At 49.4% G+C, this 19,168-nt stretch overlaps 1 protein-coding gene across 6 annotated transcripts in view; it reads right to left on the bottom strand.

Annotated features, from left to right (window-relative positions):
• Positions 1-4,084: 4,084 nt before the first annotated feature.
• The window catches only part of OSBP2 (oxysterol binding protein 2), a 46,252-nt gene continuing 31,168 nt past the window's right edge, over positions 4,085-19,168 (bottom strand). For all 6 annotated transcript variants that reach the window (XM_060785326.2, XM_060785332.2, XM_060785328.2 and 3 more), the window contains 3 exons: positions 18,876-19,063; positions 9,644-9,864; positions 4,085-7,417 (listed from right to left, as the gene is read on the bottom strand). In XM_060785326.2, the coding sequence (XP_060641309.1) occupies positions 7,275-7,417; positions 9,644-9,864; positions 18,876-19,063 (552 nt within the window). In that variant the 3' untranslated portion in view covers positions 4,085-7,274. The remainder of the gene's footprint in view (positions 7,418-9,643; positions 9,865-18,875; positions 19,064-19,168) is intronic.

Below are 19,168 nucleotides of genomic sequence, written 5' to 3' on the forward strand. Positions count from 1 at the left end.
AAAGGGGAAAGGAAGGAAGGAAGAAAGGAAGGAAGGAAGGAAGGAAGGAAGGAGAAAGAGGAGGAGAGGGAAGGAAGGAGGGATGAAAGGGTGGATGGGAAGGAAGGAAGGAGGAAGGGAGAAAGAGAGGAGGGAGGAAAGGGGGAAGGAAGGAAAAAAAGGGTGGAAGGGAAGGACGGAAGGAGAAAGAGGGAGGTAAGGAGGAAGGAGAAAGAGAAGGAAGGAAAGACAAAAGGGAAGCGAGGAAAGAAGGGAGGACAGGAGGAAGGAAAGAGAGAAAGATGAAAGGGTGGGTGTATGGGTTGAAAGGAAGGGCAGGAGGTAGGAAAGAGAAGGAAGGAAGGATGAAAGGGTGGAAGAGAATGGAGGGAGAGAGAAAGACGGAGGGGAGGGAGGAAAGAGGGAAGGAAGGAAAGACAAAAGGGAGAGAGGGAGGAAAGAGGGATGGAAGGAAGGACGAAAAGGGTGGAAGGGAAGGATGGAAGGAGAAAGAGGGAGGTAAGAGAGAAGGATGAAAGGGTGGGTGAGTGGGAGGAAGGGCAGGAGGAAGGAAGAAAGGATGAAAGGGCAGAAGAGAATGGAGGGAGAGAAAAAGACGGAGGGGAGGAAAGAGGGAAGGAAGGAAAGACAAATGGGAGAGAGGGAGGAAAGAGGGATGCAAGGAAGAACGAAAAGGGTGGAAGGGAAGGAGGGAAGGAGAAAGAGGGAGGTAAGGAGGAAGAAAAGAGAAGATAGGAAAGACAAAAGGGAAGGAAGGAAGGAAGGACAAAAAGGGTGCAAGGGAGGAATGGAAGGAGAAAGAGGGAGGTAAGGAGGGAGAAAAGAGAAGAAAGGAAAGACAAAAGGGAAGGAGGGAGGGAGGGAGGGAGGGAGGACAGGAGGAAGGAAAGAGAGAAGGAAGGAAGGACAAAAGGATAGAAGGGAATGGAGGGAGAGAGAAAGATGGAGGGGAGGGAGGAAAGGGGAAAGGAAGGAAGGAAGGAAGGAAGGAAGGAAGGAAGGAAGGAAGGAGAAAGAGGAGGAGAGGGAAGGAAGGAGGGATGAAAGGGTGGATGGGAAGGAAGGAAGGAGGAAGGGAGAAAGAGAGGAGGGAGGAAAGGGGGAAGGAAGGAAAAAAAGGGTGGAAGGGAAGGACGGAAGGAGAAAGAGGGAGGTAAGGAGGAAGGAGAAAGAGAAGGAAGGAAAGACAAAAGGGAAGCGAGGAAAGAAGGGAGGACAGGAGGAAGGAAAGAGAGAAAGATGAAAGGGTGGGTGTATGGGTTGAAAGGAAGGGCAGGAGGTAGGAAAGAGAAGGAAGGAAGGATGAAAGGGTGGAAGAGAATGGAGGGAGAGAGAAAGACGGAGGGGAGGGAGGAAAGAGGGAAGGAAGGAAAGACAAAAGGGAGAGAGGGAGGAAAGAGGGATGGAAGGAAGCACGAAAAGGGTGGAAGGGAAGGATGGAAGGAGAAAGAGGGAGGTAAGAGAGAAGGATGAAAGGGTGGGTGAGTGGGAGGAAGGGCAGGAGGAAGGAAAGAGAGAAAGAAGAAAGGATGAAAGGACAGAAGAGAATGGAGGGAGAGAAAAAGACAGAGGGGAGGAAAGAGGGAAGGAAGGAAAGACAAATGGGAGAGAGGGAGGAAAGAGGGATGCAAGGAAGGACGAAAAGGGTGGAAGGGAAGGAGGGAAGGAGAAAGAGGGAGGTAAGGAGGAAGGAAAAGAGAAGATAGGAAAGACAAAAGGGAAGGAAGGAAGGACAAAAGAATGGAAGGGAATGGAGGGAGAGAGAAAGATGGAGGGGAGGGAGGAAAGTGGGAAGGAAGGAAAGACAAAAAGGAAGGAAGGAAGGGAGGAAAGAAAGAAAGAAAGAAAGAAAGAGGGAGAGAGAGAGAGAAGGAAGGAAGGAAGGATGAAAGGGTGGATGGCAAGGAAGGAGGGAGGGAGAAAGAGAGGAGGAGGAAGAAAAGAAGGAAGGAAGGAAGGACAAAAAGGGTGAAAGGAAACGGATGGAAGGAGAAAGAGGGAGGTAAGGAGGAAGGAAAGAGAAGGAAAGAAAGAAAGACAAAAGGGAAGGAAGGAAAGAGAGGGTGAAAGGGTGGGTGTGTGGGTTGGAAGGAAGAAAGTGTAGGAGGAAGGAAAGAGAGAAGGAAGGAAGGATGAAAGAGTGGAAGAGAATGGTAGGAGAGAGAAAGACAGAGGGGAGGGAGGAAAGAGGGAAGGAAGGAGAAAGGGAGAGAGGGAAAGAGGGAGGAGAGAAGGAAAGACAAAAAATAGAGAGGGAGGAAAGAAGGATGGAAGGAAGGACGAAAAGGGTGCAAGGGAAGAATGGAAGGAGAAAGAGGGAGGTAAGGAGGAAGAAAAGAGAAGAAAGGAAAGACAAAAGGGAGGAAGGGAGGACAGGAGGAAGGAAAGAGAGAAGGAAGGAAGGACAAAAGGATGGAAGGGAATGGTGGTAGAGAGAAAGATGGAGGGGAAAGAGGAAAGTGGGAAGGAAGGAAAGACAAAGGGGAAGGAAGGAGGGAAGGAAGGAAAGACAAAGGGGAGGGAAGGAGGGAAGGAAGGAAGGAAGGAAAGAAGAAAGGAGTAAGAGAGAGAGGGAAGGAAGGAAGGACGAAAGGGTGGGTGGGAAGGAAGGAGGGAGGAAGAGGAAGAGAAGTGACGATGGGAAGGAGGACTCCTAGGGAGATCATGAGGGGGTGTCAGAGGGTTCACAAAAGACCATCAGAAAACAGTATATTCTGTTGGTTATGGGGGTTCTGTGTGGGAAGTTTGGCCCAATTCTATCATTGGTGGGGTCCAGAATGCTCTTTGATTGCAGATGAACTATAAATCCCAGCAACTACAACTCCCAAATGGTATGGTCTATTTTCCCCAAACTCCACCAGTCTTCACATTTGGGCCAAGTTTGGCCCAGATCCATCATTGTTTGAGTCCACAGTGCTCTCTGGATGTAGGTGAACTGCCAAACTCAAGGTCAATGCCTACCAAACCCTCCCAGTATTTTCTGTTGGTCACAGGGGTTCTGTGTGCCAAGTTTGGTTCAATCTCATCATAGGTGGAGTTCAAAATGTTCTTTGATTGTAGGTGAACTATAAATCCCAGCAACTACAACTCCCAAATGACAAAATCAACCCCCCCCCCCCCCCCATCCCACCAGTATTCAAATTTGGGCATATGGGGTATTTGTGCCAAATATGGTACATTGAATGAAAATACATCCTGCATATCAGATATTTACATTACAGTTCATAACAGTAGAAAAATTAGTTGTGAAGTAGCAACAAAAATGTTATAGTTGGGGGTCCCCACAACATGAGGAACTGTATTAAGGGGTTGCGGCAGTAGGAAGGTTGAGAATCACTGCTCTACAAGATATCCAGTCATTGAGAAACTAGAGCCAAATGTGCTATAGCCAGATGTCCCTCCTGCAAAGTTTTGTTTACGATAGTACCAATTAGGAAATAAACCAGGAACAAAATCATAGTCCAGGAGAGGAGTTCTTTTTTTTCACAAAGGGACCATGGGTGGGAGCAACTCTCAACAATGTGATGGCGAATCAACTGAGACCTCCTGAATAAAATGGATAATTTGATAGTGTGTGATGGCGGTAGGAAAACCCATTTAATTTCAAAACAGAGTATGCCAGAGCTGTATGGTAAACCTACTCTTGCAAACACTTGACATGTTCAGTGGGATGGAGCCTCTAGAGAGGTGTCTTCCCTCTGGTTAAAAAATATAGTATTATTTTTTAAACTATAGTTTGTCTACTTTGGCATCCCTTCACATGGAGGGCAAGGTCTTGCTTTCCCTCACAGTAACACCTACCTGCTTGGACAACAATTCCCCTGGCACGAGACTTGTGTGTGGACTGATGGGTCTTCATGGGATGTCAGAAGCTGTGATCCAGTGTGCCTCTGAGTGTGCACAAACTGCATACATTCTTGGGAAGTTTACTTTCCAGACTACAACTCCCAGCATCCTGCACTTTGGCTGGGAGATGCTAAGCTAAGTCAATGTCTCTGAGCTCTGTGCCAAAATGCCAAGAAATGCCCCAACGGCAACAAATCCCCACCGGATCCCCGAGTGATGAATTGGAGTCCAAGGCGGGTTGAAAACGCCCAAATCCACATTTTTATTCACATTTTATTAAGGGTGCCAGTCAAGAGGGAGCACTCACAAGGGGGAGGGGGAGTTTACATTCCACAGCATTGACAAGTTGGACGACGTGAAAACCCTCTGGAAGAGAAAAGGGAAGGAATGAAGGAAAGAAGCCAGTGAAGCGTGGCACTTGCCAATACCACCTTTGGGTGAAAAGGAGCTTTTTGGGCAAGAAAGGAAAGGACAGAGTGGCATTCCAATGACAATGGGCCAACCAATTGACACTCCATCACCCTTTGCCTACATCTGCTGGCCCTTCGTACTCCTTCAAATACAAGAACATCATTGGAAGGCTTCTATATTCTCGGATGCTATCCGTTCTGTGAGGGTGCCCCTCTCCAGAGCCTTATGCCCAGGGACATATCCCAGATGGGCACTGCCACCTCAGGTCTTCTGTTTCTTGAAGAAAAGGAAGGAAAAACCTGCTCCACGACATCAAGTAAAGCACAGAAAATAAGGCATTCAATCGAGTCGAGTTTCCCAATCCATATATTGAGATATATGGCCTCGAAAGAGAAGACAAAAACAAAAGAGGGACCCTGGCATCTTTCGGGGTCACGTGGGTTCTGTATTTTGGTTTTATATGCAGAGGGGTCTAAAAGGACAAAAGAGGGGCAAAATGTAGCCTGTTTCGGGCTCCTTTGCAATGGCCCCACCAGCCAATCCTTTCTGCGTCCCAGACCCCCTCCGTTCAGCTCTTTCCATTCCCATCACTTTTTACAAAATCTTTTTCAAATGACATTTTAAAATTCAACCCCCTTCTCGGCCTTGATCTCCTTTGACGCCGTCCACTCCCTGCTCTGCTCTATTTTTCGGAAAACTCAGACATGTATAAAACTCTGCGACTCCTTTTAAAATAGCAGCGGGATTTTGTGGGCTTTGGCAAACTGCTGCTAGGAAAAGATCCATCCTTTAAGACCAGCTCAAACCCTCCATCGACATGATTCATTCCAGGATTCCATTCCGGATGCCCTCCGCTGCAGAGGACATCCCGAAAAAGTAAACTTTTCAAGTAAAAAATAACAGGATAAATGCTGCTACAATCACACTATTATTTTGTGGAAAAAAATTCAGACAGAGCTAGACTCGTCTTCATGACCTTTTTGTGTTCACCTCCTCTTTACACACCATAGAAATCCCAACAAAAATAATTGTATATATATATATCCTTATATATGTATCTCATATATATATATATACACAAATATATATAAATAAATAAGAAGCAAATAAATAATGGAGGAGTGAAAGGACCACAGAGTTTGGTGGATATTTGTACAGACTCCGTCTGCATGTGTATAAATATATATGTATGTATGTCTATACTATAGAAATAGAACACATTGTACAGAAAGGGGTGCCAGGAAGGGTGGGAAGAGGCGCTGCTAGGGAAAGAGGGGATCTGTGGGGGATTCCTCAGTGATCTCCGGATTGGACCTGGTGGTGGGCAGCATGGTGGCATGAGGGAAAACCCTGAATTTCCTTATTGCTCATTTGCAAGCCCAGGGCAAGGTGGCGGATGGCCGTCGGTTGGGCCGCCATGTGCTCTCAAGCCAAAAGACAGTGTGAGATAGGCAGCTCTAGAGTTTCCAAGGGCACAAAGGGCCTGAAAAAGACCATGCCAGGATGCCCTGGATGCCCACCTTTCCCAAAGGAGTAAGATATCCAAATCAGCTGGTAATCAGGTAGCAATGCCTCCACAGCATCGTGTTGGCAAGGTGGTGGCACCAAAACCACAGGACTGGGGTTGAGAGAGTGGTGTGCAATGTGGCATTCAGGCTGGCAGCCTTGGTTGCAGCCATGCCGGCATCCCATCCAAAAGGAATGGCATAGGCAGGTGCCTCCCATGCCAGTGCAGCAGTGGATGTGTGCCAGGGTACAGCCTGGGTTGCAAAGGAGCTCTCAGTGGTGCCGAACCCTATTGCTCCTAAACACATTCAGTACCATGGAGAGCTCCTTAGCATAACGCCTGGCACAGATTCCCCCAGCTACCTGCACCTGCCTGATCTCATCTGGAATACCTCCTCCCCAGTTTGCCCGGTCTCTGCCCATCCCTGGGTGATGATGACACTGAGGCCGTGTGCATCTGTGTGTCTTGGGGTATGTGTGCTTTCTACAGAGATGGCACTAGGGGGTGTTTCCAGGTCGTGTCGGCCATCAGCAGCCGCAGCAGCCATACTGTATCACAGCTGGATCTTGCTGTACCCACCGGAGCTCAGATTGGATGCCCTGGGTGAATCTGGGCAGTGGCAGTGGAAAGGGACCGGCCCAACTAGACAAAGGAGGAAGCCGGTTTGTGACGGAGTGCTTACAGAGAGTCCTCTGTCTGGCTCGACTCCTCTTCCATGGAGATCTCTACAAAGAAAGGTTTGAGGTATGCCAAGGTTCATTTGCCAAGATGCTACTAGTTCAGAGGTCCTTTCCCAAAGGGACACAATCTGGACACTGAACCTGGCTTAAAAGGCCATCGCAATTCCCCAAAACGTGGCACCGTCTCATCTGAGCGGGTTCCAAACACAAGTCCAAAGAAAGAGCTCTTTCCCATGGACTGTTCCCTTCCAACAAGTGCAAACCCAGTGTCCTCCAAAGGCACAGTCTCTAAATGGTTAGGAGTACCAATGGGTTTATCGCCAGGCGGTTTCTGTTTCCGCCTCGGATTTAGAGGCCATTCAGAAAAGGGGGCACCTTGGGGAAAAAATCCTGATCTATAGACTTTAAAAAATATATATGTATAACAGGGGGAGAAAAGGCGGGGGAACAATCCAACACACGCTGTTGCCCCACAAATATGTCCATCTTTGGAAAACCAAGGCCTGGGAGTTGTGGGAAGCCACAAGTCTTGATGCAACCAGGTTTGGGGAAAAAAAGGGGGGAAAGAACAAGATCAATGATTTCTTCATCCTAACTTGTAGGTTTAAAAACGCCACTTTAAAAAAAATCAAATCCCATTTTGTGAGTGCATAAAAATATGTTGGGAATCCCTGCATGGTTTTGCCTTTTTAAAAAATTCTGTGTAGATTTCAGCTTGGCTGTGTCTCGGAGAGGAGTGTGGCCACGGCCACGGCCCCGAGGGCTTTGGCTGCCAGCTCCTCCGTCCCGCAGAGGGATTCTGAGGATGCCTTCTCCCGGCCCAGCAAGACTCAGAAGATGTCAGGGCAGGTGCGCCAGTCCTGTTGCTCCTTGGCCTCCCAATATCCCCCTTTGTACAGGCAGATGAGCTCTCCCGTGGCTGGGTCCACCTTGCGCTCAAACCACAGTGGCACGTAGCCTTCGTAGTCTTTGCCTGCGAGACAAGAAAGAACATTTTAGAGAATACCCAACTCAATTAAAATGAAGGACATCCTGTGTCGGGATACCGTAGTCGCAGTAGAGGACCTGGAAAGTGCCTAGAGCAGGGGTCCCCAAACCAAGGCCCACGGGCCAAATGTGGCCCTCCAAGTCCTTTACCTGGCCCTAAATTTTAGACTTAGGGTTGCCCTAAGTCTGAAACAATTTGAAGGCAGAAAACAACACTCCTAATTTGAATTCTTTTATCATTTTATATCTTATGTTTATTCCATTGTATTATTTTGTTATTGTTTGCACTTTATTTGATGTTATTATCTTCTGTATGTATTTTATTTTGCTTTATTGTAATCTTTGGGCTTGGACTCATGTTAGCCGCCCCGAGTACCCTTGGGGAGATGGTGGCAGGGTATAAATGAAAATTATTATTATTATTATTATTATTATTATTATTGTTATTATCTCGACTCTCCATCAACCCAAAGCAGGCCCACATTTCCCATTGAAATACTGGTAAGTTTGGTTAAAATTGTTCTTCCCTTTAAATATTGTATTGCTCTTTCATTTTTTTTTTTTTTTTTTTGCAATAGAAAGAAGATATGTGCAGTTTGCATTGGAATGCATTCCTTTTTCTTTCTTTTTTTCAAACTATAATCCAGCCCCACAATAGTCTGAGAGACCATGAACCGGCCCTCGGTTGAAAATGTTGGTTTGTCGAATAAGGTACCAGCCCCATGGATACCGTCCTGGAATAGCCACCACCCCTTAGTGCAGAGCCTCTGAATTTATTCTAAACTGTGTCTAGAATAGCTTAATCCACACAAGACAGAGGTCCTCCTGGTCAGTCGTGGGGCCGATTGGGGTATAGGTAGCAACCTGTGCTCGACAGGGTTACATCCCCCGCCCCCCCGGGAAGGCCTAGGTCCACAGTCCTGGGGTCCTCTTGGATTCAGCGCCGACGCTTGATGCTCGGGTGTCAGCGGTAGCCGGGAGGGCCTTTGCACAGTTAAGGCTTGTGCACCAGCTGCGACCATACCTTGTGAAGTCTGACTTTGCCACGGTGGTCCATGCCTTGGTTACATCCAGACTAGACTATTGTAACACACTCTATGTGGAGCTGCCTTTGAAGACGGTCTGGAAATTCCAACTAGTGCAAAGGTCGGCAGCCAGGCTTCTTACTGGAGCCAATTATAGGAAGCATACAACACTCCTGTTAAAGCAGCTCCACTGGTTGCCGATAAGCTGCTGGGCCCAATTTAAGGTGCAGGTCATGACCTATAAAGCCCTAAACGGTTCAGGCCCCACCTATTTCCACGATCACATCTCCCCCTACGAGCTGGCTCTTAGATCTATCAGGGAGGCCCTTCTCTCACTCCCACCATGGTCTCAAGTCATGGGAGTGAAGGAGAGGGCCTTCTCGGTGGTGGCCCCCCATCTCTGAAATGCCCCCCCCCCCCCAGAGAGATTAAGAAAAGCCCAGTCACTAGCCTCCTTCCACAAGGACCTGAAAACCTGGTGGTTCCAGCAGGCTTTTGGAAATTATTAGCTCCAAGCCCTACCCTGGCCACTAGTTAGGTCCTCGCTCAGCACCCTACATACTTTCCCAGCCCTTTGCTACTAACCCTGTTCTAGCCCTACTATAGTTATTCAGCAGGCCCTGGAAATGAAGAGCCCTAAGCTCCACCCCGGCCATTAGTTAGGACCTTGTTATGTACTTTACCCATTTCCCCAGTCCTGTTTCCTCATTGGCCCAGTCCTCTTGTGTTTATGAAGCAGGCCTTGGAGATAAATAGCTCCAGGTCCCACCCTGACCATCAGATAGGCCATGCTTGCACTTTATCCACTCCCCGGGCCCTAGTCCACCTCATCATACTAGCCCAGCCCTTTTGTAGTCATTGAGGCCCACTTTGAAATCTTGGCCATTGGGATCTGAGCTGTTTGATGTAATTAGTACCAAACTGGTTTTTAATTTTTTAAATATGTATGACTGTTATACAGTACTGTTTATTTTTATGATGATTTCTGTATGATCCTATGTCGGTAATTGCAATGCTTTACCATGATGGAAACTGCCCTGAGTCCTCTTGGAGAGATATAGCAGTATACAAATGAAGGATATTATTTTGAAAGCCAAGATGTTTACTAGGCTTTGGGTCGAGTTTCCCTTTGTTCTCACATGTTGGGAGGACCATGGTGCCTTCCTCACCAGTCCCCTTCAACCCACCTTCCTCCAGGGCCTCGGCTGCCTCTGCCTCTCGCCTCCGCCTCACGGCCCGCTGCTTCTCCTCCAGCCGCTGCTTCTCCACATTGGCCTCGTCCCACTTGCCATTCTCCATCAGCCGCTGGTCGGGACGCAGGCGGCTGTCAGTAGGCGCCGTCCCATCTTCTGGCTCGTTGAGGGTCAAGGCCAGGCCGGAGAAGTAGTACATGTTCTCAGCGTTCTCCCTGCAGAGGAAAGAGCAGGTGAGCGACAGGACAGTAGTAATGCTGGGGGACAGGCCCTTGTTTTTCCGACTCACAGCAGCCTCTTTGCCAAGAGGCCAGGACCCATGTTAAAATGAGATAGGGGTTGCAAAGCTTTGGATCTTTTGGCCTCCACTGTTGAAGGTGGCTGCATCCCTTTCTGTCATATTTATTATTTATTTATTTATTGCATTTATTGACCGCCCCTCTCAGCCCGGAGGCGACTCGGGGCGGTGAACAACAACAAAGAAGACAGTGTACAGCGGGTCTAGACATACAAAACAGACAAATACAACACAACATATACTTATACTAAAAATCCGCTTCGTCAAGTCCTGGGGTCATAGCCAAAATTCGCAGTCCTAATTCATTCCAGTGTCAATTAACTATACTTAGTTGAAGGCCTGCTCAAAGAGCCATGTTTTTAGGCCCCTACGGAAGGCCATCAAGGAGGGCGCCTGTCTAACTTCTACCGGGAGAGTGTTCCACAGCCGGGGGGCCACCACCGAGAAGGCCCGCTCCCTCGTCCCCGCCAGGCGTGCCTGTGAGGCGGGCGGGACCGAGAGAAGGGCCTCCCCGGATGATCTCAAGGCCCTCGTGGGCTCGTAGGCCGAGATGCGGTCTGCAAGGTATTTTGGGCCGGAACCGTTTAGGGCTTTGTAGGAAAGCACCAGCACCTTAAATTGGGCCCGGTAGCAGATCGGCAGCCAGTGGAGTTGGGACAGCAGAGGCGTTGTATGCTCTCTGCGTCCAGCTCCCGTTAACAACATGGCTGCCGCGCGCTGGACTAGCTGAAGCTTCCGGGCCGTCTTCAAGGGCAGCCCCACGTAGAGAGCGTTGCAGTAGTCAATTTATTTATTTACTATATTTCTATCCCGCCTTTCTCAAACCTGAAAGTGACTCAAGGTGGCTTACAACCAGGAAGCCATTTGATGCCTTGACAATATACATTTAAAACCACATTTAAAACAGAATTACAAAGTACATACAATAAGACCTTTAAAAACATATAAAACCAATATATAAAACCAGTACCTTCACTGTTAGCCTCGTTGTCCAAAATTATCGTCTGAGCCATTCCAATATTCAATTTCACATAATTCCATGTTTGTCTATTGTGTAAATTTCAAAGGCTTGTTCAAATAGCCACGGTTTCATTTTTTTATGGTAGGTCAAGGGGGGTGATCTAATATCCCTAGGCCAAGGGCCCACCACTGAGAAGGCCCTGTCTCTCGCCCACGCCAATTGCGAGAGCTCCTAGAAGGTTCATAGGGACATAGAATATTAGTCGCTCCAAAACGGTCTCCTGACAAGGCAATTCTGAGTACCCAGGATGGTGGTCCCTCTGGATTAAGGATGGTGCTGTTGAATGCCAGATCTATCAACGGTAAGACAGCTTTCATCCAAGACTTAATTCTGGATGAATGGGCAGATCTGGTGTGCATAATGGAGACCTGGTTGGTTGAGGCTGGAGGTGTAAATCTGACCCAGCTTTGTCCACCAGGTTCTTCTGTGCAGCACCAGCCGAGATCCGGAGGGCGGGGAGGTGGGGTTGCGGTGGTCTATAAGGATTCCATCCCCCTGACCAGGTGCCCCATTCCTCAGTCAACCAATTTTGAATGTGTCCACCTGAGGGTAGGTGACTGGGACAGAATAGGGATTCTGTTAGTGTACCATCCACTCCACTGCACTACAGTCTTCCTACCTGAGCTAGCCAGGGTGGTCTCGAGCCTGTCATTGGAGTCCCAATGACTTTTAGTGCTGAGGACTTCAATGTTCAGGCAGAGACCACCCTTTCAGGAGCGGCTCCGGACTTCATGTCTGCCATAATAATACTACTACTACTACTACTAATAATAATAATAATAATAATATAAAACTTTATTTATATACCGCTCCATCTCCCTGAGGGGACTCAGAGCGGTTCCCAGGTAACATCACAAAACATATAAAGTAAAAACAACATAACCATAAGATTAACAAAACAATATAAGCATAAAAATTGTCAACATAACACACATATATTAAAAGTAATCCTGCCTGTTCAAGGCAATTTAAATTTTAACAGACCGGGCCAAGATTTGTGCAAGCTCAAAAATTCTAGGGGACCCGGGAATTAAGTGCAATGCCATGGCAGACAACAATAATATTAGGTACGGGTCTGTGGCTGTTCATTCCGGGGCCGATTAGAGGAAAGAATCTGGATAGTTGGTAGGAAGAATAAGGCCATATTCGACAATGTGTAGGGCTGAGTTAGAACTGGTCATTTTCAAAGGCTTGTTGAAACCACTAGGTCTTCAAGGAGGGGAGGGATGGGCCCTGTCTTATTTCCCTTGGAAGGGCATTCCAGAGGCGGGGGGCCACCACCGAGAAGGCCCTCTCTCTCATCCCCACTTGAGACGGTAGTGGGACCGAGAGGAGGGCCTCCCCAGAAGATCTTAGAGCTCGTGCCAGTTCATAGAAGGAGATGCGATCACGGAGATAGGTGGGGCCCGAACCGTTTATGGCTTTATAGGTCATGACCTGCACCTTGAATCTGGCTCGGCAACTTATCGGCAGCCAATGAAGCTGTTTTAATAGGCATGTTGTATGCTCCCTATAGTTTACTCCAGTAAGGAACCTGGCTGCCGCCCATTGTACCAGTTCAAACTTCCAGGCCGTCTTCAAGGGCAGCCCCACGTAGAGCGCATTGCAATAGTCCAGTTTGGAAGTAGCCAAGGCGTGGTCAAGTCAGACTTCACGAGGTATGGTCGCAGCTGGCACACAAGTTTGAGTTGTGCAAAGGCCCTCCCGGCCACCGCTGACACCCGAGCATCAAGCGACAGCGTTGAGTCCAGGAGTACCCCCAAGCTACGGTTCTGCGCCTTCAGGGGGAGTGTAACCCCGTCGAGCACAGGTTGCCACCCAATAGCCCGGTCGGCCCGGCAACTGACCAGGAGGACCTCTGTCTTGTCTGAATTAAGCTTCAACCTGTTAGCCCTCATCCAGTCCATCACAGCAGTCAGACACTGGTTCAAGGTCTGGGAGGCTTCCTTGGAATTCGGTGGAAATGAGTAGTAGAGTTGGGTGTCATCTGCGTACAGATGGCACCCAACTCCAAAACTCCGAATAACCTCACCCAGCGGTTTCATGTAGATATTGAAAACCATGGGGGATAGAATGGAACCTTGCGGGACCCCACAGGTCAAAGGCCACGGGTCCGAGCAGGTATCCCCCAGCTTCACCAACTGGGAGTGACCGTCCAGAAAGGAGCGGAGCCACTGCAGTGCAATGCTCCCAAGACACATTTCAGAGAGCCTCCCCAGAAGGATACCATGGTCGAGGGTATCGAATGCCGCTGAGATATCCAGGAGAACCAACAGGGACACACTCCCCCTGTCAAGCTCTCTTGGAGGTCATCCACCAAGGCAACCAAAGCCGTCTCAGTACCATGGCCAGGTCTAAAACCAGACTGTGATGGATCTAGATAGTCGGTGTCATCCAGAAATCCCTGGAGTTGGGAGGCAACCACCCGCTCTAGAACCTTGTCCAAGAAAGGGAGGTTAGAAATTGGCCGGTAGTTATTTAGGACCGAGGAATCTAGGGACGCCTTTTTGAGTAACGGTCTCACAACTGCACTTTTCAGGCTAGATAGAATATGTCCCTGTTCCAATGAGGCATTTATAATCTTTGAGATCCACTCGGCCAACCCCCCACCGGCAAGCTTGATTAGCCAGGAAGGGCAAGGGTCCAGGGCACAGGTGGTTGTTCTCACCGCTCCAAGAATCTTGTCCACGTCATCAGGCTGAACAGGTTGAAACAAATCCATCAAAACTGGACAGACAGATATCTCAGTTACATCCATGGACACTGCATCAAAACTGGCGTCTAATTTGGAACGCAGTTGAGCGACTTTATCTGCATAATGATGTGCGAACTCGCCACATCGAGTTGCCAGGTGGTCAAGGTTCTCCCCACCCTGGTGGGGGTGAAGGAGCTCCCTAACCACCCGAAACAACTCTGCAGGTCTAGTAGATGCAGACGCAATGCGGACAGTTGAGAAAGTCTTTCTGGCTGCCTTTATTGCCGTGGAGTAGGCCTTAAAAGAGGCTCTAGCCCGTGTTCGGTCAGCTGCCTTTCGAGTTTTCCGCCAGTGGCGCTCTAGCCTCCGTCTTGCCTGCTTCATCGTTGCCAGCTCCCCAGTAAACCAGGGGGCTGGATTGACTCTACGTAGCGAGAGAGGACGTTCAGGGGCAATCGCGTCCACCGCCCTGGCTACCTCCTGGTTATAGAGGTCAACCAGGGTTTTGACAGAACCGCCAGCCACCATGGCAGGAAAATCCCCAAGAGACATCAGGAATCCTTCTGGATCCATAAGCCTCCTGGGGCGGACCATCTTAATGGGTCCACCACCCCTGCAGAGGTTCGAGATTGCGGTAAGCCTAAGGCTGATCAGGTAATGGTCGGTCCATGACAATGGAAGAATTTTTAGCTCTTCCACACCAACATTACCCCCGTCCGCAATAAAGACCAGATCCAGAGTGTGACCACCTATGTGAGTGGGACCTGATACCACTTGGGACAGCCCCATGGTTGTCATGGCAACCATGAAGCCCTGAGTCGCACCAGACAGGGTGGATTCTACCTGGACATTGAAGTCCCCCAGCACTATTAGCCGCTGGGACTCCAATGCCAAATCAGAGACCACCCCTGCGAGCTCAGGCAGAGAGACTGCTGTGCAGCGGGGTGGATGGTACACCAGCAGAATCCCCAACCTGTCCCGGTTACCCACTTTTAGGTGAACACTCTCAAACCCAGAACATTGCGTCAAGGGGCACCTGACCAGAGAGATGGATTCACGAAAGAGCACCGCAACCCCTCCTTCCTGCCCCCCTGGTCTGGCCTGCTGATGCACCCCAAAACCTGGAGGACAGAGCATGGCGAGGTTGCCCCCCCCCCCCAACTCATCCAACCAGGTCTCAGTGATGCATGCTAGGTCCGCTTGTTCATCCAGGATCAAATCCTGAATGGCCACTGTTTTACCATTTACGGACCTAGCGTTTAGCAACAGGACCTTGAGCCCGAAGGTCGCAGTTGTTGAGTCATGGTGGCACTCCATTCTATCTCGCCCCAGGGTCGCAGTTGTTCTGTTGCACTTCTCCCTGGAATGGCATTTGCGAAAGCATCTACGTCCCCCCAGCACGACTTCAATAGTGGACCCCCGCTCCCGGGACAACCCTCCCACAAGGACATTATTCGATGGACTTAGAGGGGTAGGCAGTCAGCTGTCAGCATTCAATTGGGTGGAGGGCGTTATCCACAGGGAACTCTCAAGAGCAGCTTCCTGTATGGACAGACTGGTGGAAACTCTTGAGACCAGGGAGGGATAATCTAGGGACAGTGTTTGGGGCTCTATTTGATTGAATTCCGATGGGGATGATTGGGCTAGGGACAGGGATTGGGGCTCTAATTGGCTAAATTTTAATGGAGGTGACTGGTCTAGGGAAACGGTTAAGAGCTCTAATTGGCTAGATTTTAATGGAGTGGACTGGTCCGGGGGCAAGGTTAGGGGCTGTATTTGACTAAATTTTGATGGAGTGGGCTGCTCTAGGGGCAGGATTTGGAGCTCTGTTTCACTAAATTTTGATGGAGTGAGGGACCTTAAGTGGAGGTCTACTTCACTATTGTGGGTCTATAGATCAAAAACAAGAGGCCCCTGGGGACTGTCTGGGGGTTTCCCGAATTGGCTCCCTACTACAAGTCCCTCTAGTAGTGGGCAGGTGACTAAGTCTTGGAACACCCTTTTTACTTGAATCCCCCAACCCTGGAAAGACGATCTACGCAACAAAATATCCCTGGGGGAGTTAACACCTTAGACTTGGTTTTCTAAAGCAGCTCCTTGGTGAGTAGCAACTTTTGGATCTTTGTGTTATAGTCCCTGTTCAACCATGTTACTGATTCGATGTTTATTTCCAATTGATGTTTCATAAGGAGCTGCCCTAGGGACCTCTGCCAAGGGGACCATGGAGCTGTCCCAACAGGTATCTGACCCTACCCACAGTGCTGGCCACACCTTGGTTTTCTATCAGGCATGGGACTTGGTTTTCTGTCAGGCATGGGAGGAAGGTGGCGGTGTGGAAGAGCTGACTATCGCTCCGTTGCCATGGACCGACCATCACCTACTCAGGTTTAGACTCACTGCATCCCCTAACCTCCACAGGGATGGACCCATTAAGATGGTCCGCCCCAGGAGGTTTATGGATCCTGATGGATTCCTGACGGCTCTTGGCGAATTTCCCGCCACCTCGGCTGGTGATCCTGTTGATGCCCTGGTCACTCTCTGGAATGAGGAGATGACTAGGGCAATAGACACGATTGCTCCGGAACGTCCCCTCTCAACCAGCTGAGCTAAAGCAGCTCCTTGGTTCAATGAGGAGTTGGCAGCGATGAAGCGAAGGAAGAGGAGACTAGAGGGCGTGTGGCATCTGGATCCAAGCGAGTCAAATTAAGCACAGCTTGATGCCCTCTTAAAGGCATATGCCGTGGCAATAAAAGCTGAAAAGATATCTTTTCTGGCAGCTAATATTGCGTCCGCAAGGAAACGTCTGGCAGAGCTGTTCCGAGTTGTCAGAGGCCTATTAAATCCCACCGTTCAGGATGGGAGACCTGACAACTCGACAGCCCGCTGTGAAGTGTTTGCTCAGTTTGATCCGTTCTGGTCTGGACACCATGTTAACGGCAGTCTCTGAGAATGTAACACGAGTACCTGCTTGTCTGATTCATTTCAATTGGTGAAACCTGAGGATGTGAACAAGATACTTGGAGGGATGAGAGCAATCACATGCATCCTAGACCCCTGCCCATCCTGGCTTTTAAAGGAAGCAAGAGGGGGATTGGCCAAGTGGGTAAAGGTGGTGGTTAATGCCTCCCTCCAGGAAGGCAATATTCCAGCGAGCTTAAAACAAGCTGTGATAAAACCGCTGTTGAAAAAACCAGCACTGGACCCCACTCAATTCGTCAACTATCGGCTTGTTTCCAATCTCCCCTTCTTGGGCAAAGTCCTGGAACGTGTGGTGGCCTCACAACTCCAGGTATTCTTGGAAGACATGGATTAGCTGGATCTGGCACAGTCTGGCTTTAGGCCAGGGCATGATACAGAGACAGCCTAGGTCACCTTAGTGGATGATGTACGCTGGGAGCTAGACAGGGGTAGTGTGTCCCTGTTGGTTCTGCTGGACCTCTCAGCAGCCTTCGATACCGTTGACCACAGTATCCTTCTGGGATGTCTCGCGGGAATGGGCCTTGGAGGTACTGTTTTGCAGTGGCTCCGGTCCTTCCTAGAGGGTCTCTCCCAGATGGTGTTACTGGGAGACGCCTATTCAACCTCACAACCACTGTCTTGTAGGGTTCCTCAAGGCTCAATACTGTCCCCCATGTTGTTTAACATCTACATGAAGCCGCTGGGGAAGATCAACCGGAGTTTCGGGGTGCAGTGTCACCTGTACGCAGATGATGTCCAACTCTGTCATTCCTTCCCACCTGCTACTAAGGAGGCTCTTCAGGTCCTGAACCGGTGCTTGGCCACTGTGTTGGACTGGATGAGGGTGAACATATTGAAACTGAATCCAGATAAGACAGAGGTACTCCTGGTCAGTCGAAAGGCCGAAAGGGACATAGGGTTACAGCCTGTGTTGGACGGGGTTACACTCCCCCTGAAGACGCAGGTTTGCAGCTTGGGTGTGATCCTGGACTCATCGCTGAGCCTGGAACCCCAGGTTTCGGCGGTGACCAGGGGAGCATTTGCACAGTTAAAACTTGTGCGCCAGCTGCGCCCATACCTTGGGAAGTCTGGCTTGGCCACAGTAGTCCATGCTCTGGTTACATCCCGTATAGACTACTGCAACACGCTCTACGTGGGGCTGCCTTTGAAGGCTGTTAGGAAGCTTCAAATGGTCCAACAGGCAGCAGCCAGGTTGTTAACAGGAGCGGCGCTCAGGGAGCATACAACTCCTCTGTTGCGCCAGGTCCACTGGTTGCTAGTTTGCTACCGGGCACAATTCAAAGTGCTGGCTTTAGCCTTTAAAGCCCTAAATGGTTCCGGCCCAGTTTACCTGTCCGAACTCATCTCTCCCTATGAACCACCTAGGCACTTAAGATCATCTGGTATGGCCCTGCTCTCGGTCCCGCCCCCTTCGCAGATGCGATTGGCAGGAACGAGAGACAGGGCCTTCTCAGTGGTGGCCCCTTGGCTATGGAACGCCCTTCCTAGGGATATTAGATTGGCTCCATCCCTCCTAACATTTCGAAAGAGAGTCAAAACCTGGCTGTTTGAGCAGGCATTTGCAGACGCAGTGTAACAGACTAATTGAGATCCACGGAACAATTGGACGATGTAACAGAAAAATGATTTTAGTGATGAGACGCTGAGGACTTGTGTTTTATGGTTTTTATTGTTATATTGCTTTTATATGGTTTATATTATATGTAATGTTTTTAACTTTATTTATGTTGTTTGGAGGCATTGACTGCCGACTGTAAACCACCTCGAGTCGCCTCCGGGTTGAGAGGGGCGGTATATAAATATGGTAAATAAATAAATAGGGAGAGATACATTCAGATAGGTAAGCTGGGCCATAACAGTTTAGGGCTTTATAGGCTAACGCCAGCACTTTGAATTTTGTTCAGTAGCAAATTGGCATCCAGTGGAGCTGGCGTAACAGGGGAGTTTATCAAGTGTGTGCTTTGGACATGGAAGGGCCTGCATTTGAGATCCCCGATACGAAGCATGGGGCACAAGGAAAATCATGTCAGTGTTATTGGACGGTGACTCCAAGCATGCAGAACCACTGAAAGCACTGGCCAGGGCTAATGTGAATTACATTCCAGGTACCAATTCCTCCCACCGGACCTGAAGGACCACCAATATGACCTAAACTCATGGCACAGCAGAGACCTTCAAGCCCTCCATCCCTGCAATGCCTGCTAAGTCCCCATGCCCAATTGCAGAAACTTACGGAAGGGAGTATCTCTTCCACAGGACCTTGGGAGATAGGGTCTGATAGACGGTTTTTGACAGCTTGCCTTCCGAGCTGGTGCTGCCGTGGCTGCTGTGGACAATCTTGGAGCACTCCATCTTCTCGTCCCAGGTGCCGGACATGACATAGAGCGCCTGGCCCTCTGCGTCGCTCACCACGCCTGACACCTGGGGAGACACAGCCCCACTGATTGGACCCAGGAACAAAAGGCATCTGGGCAGAGCCGGGCAAGGCCTACCCAATGCCATCCTGGGGGCTTACCCAAACCCGCT

Source organism: Anolis sagrei, chromosome X, assembly GCF_037176765.1.
Source record: "Anolis sagrei isolate rAnoSag1 chromosome X, rAnoSag1.mat, whole genome shotgun sequence".
NCBI lineage: Eukaryota > Metazoa > Chordata > Lepidosauria > Squamata > Dactyloidae > Anolis > Anolis sagrei.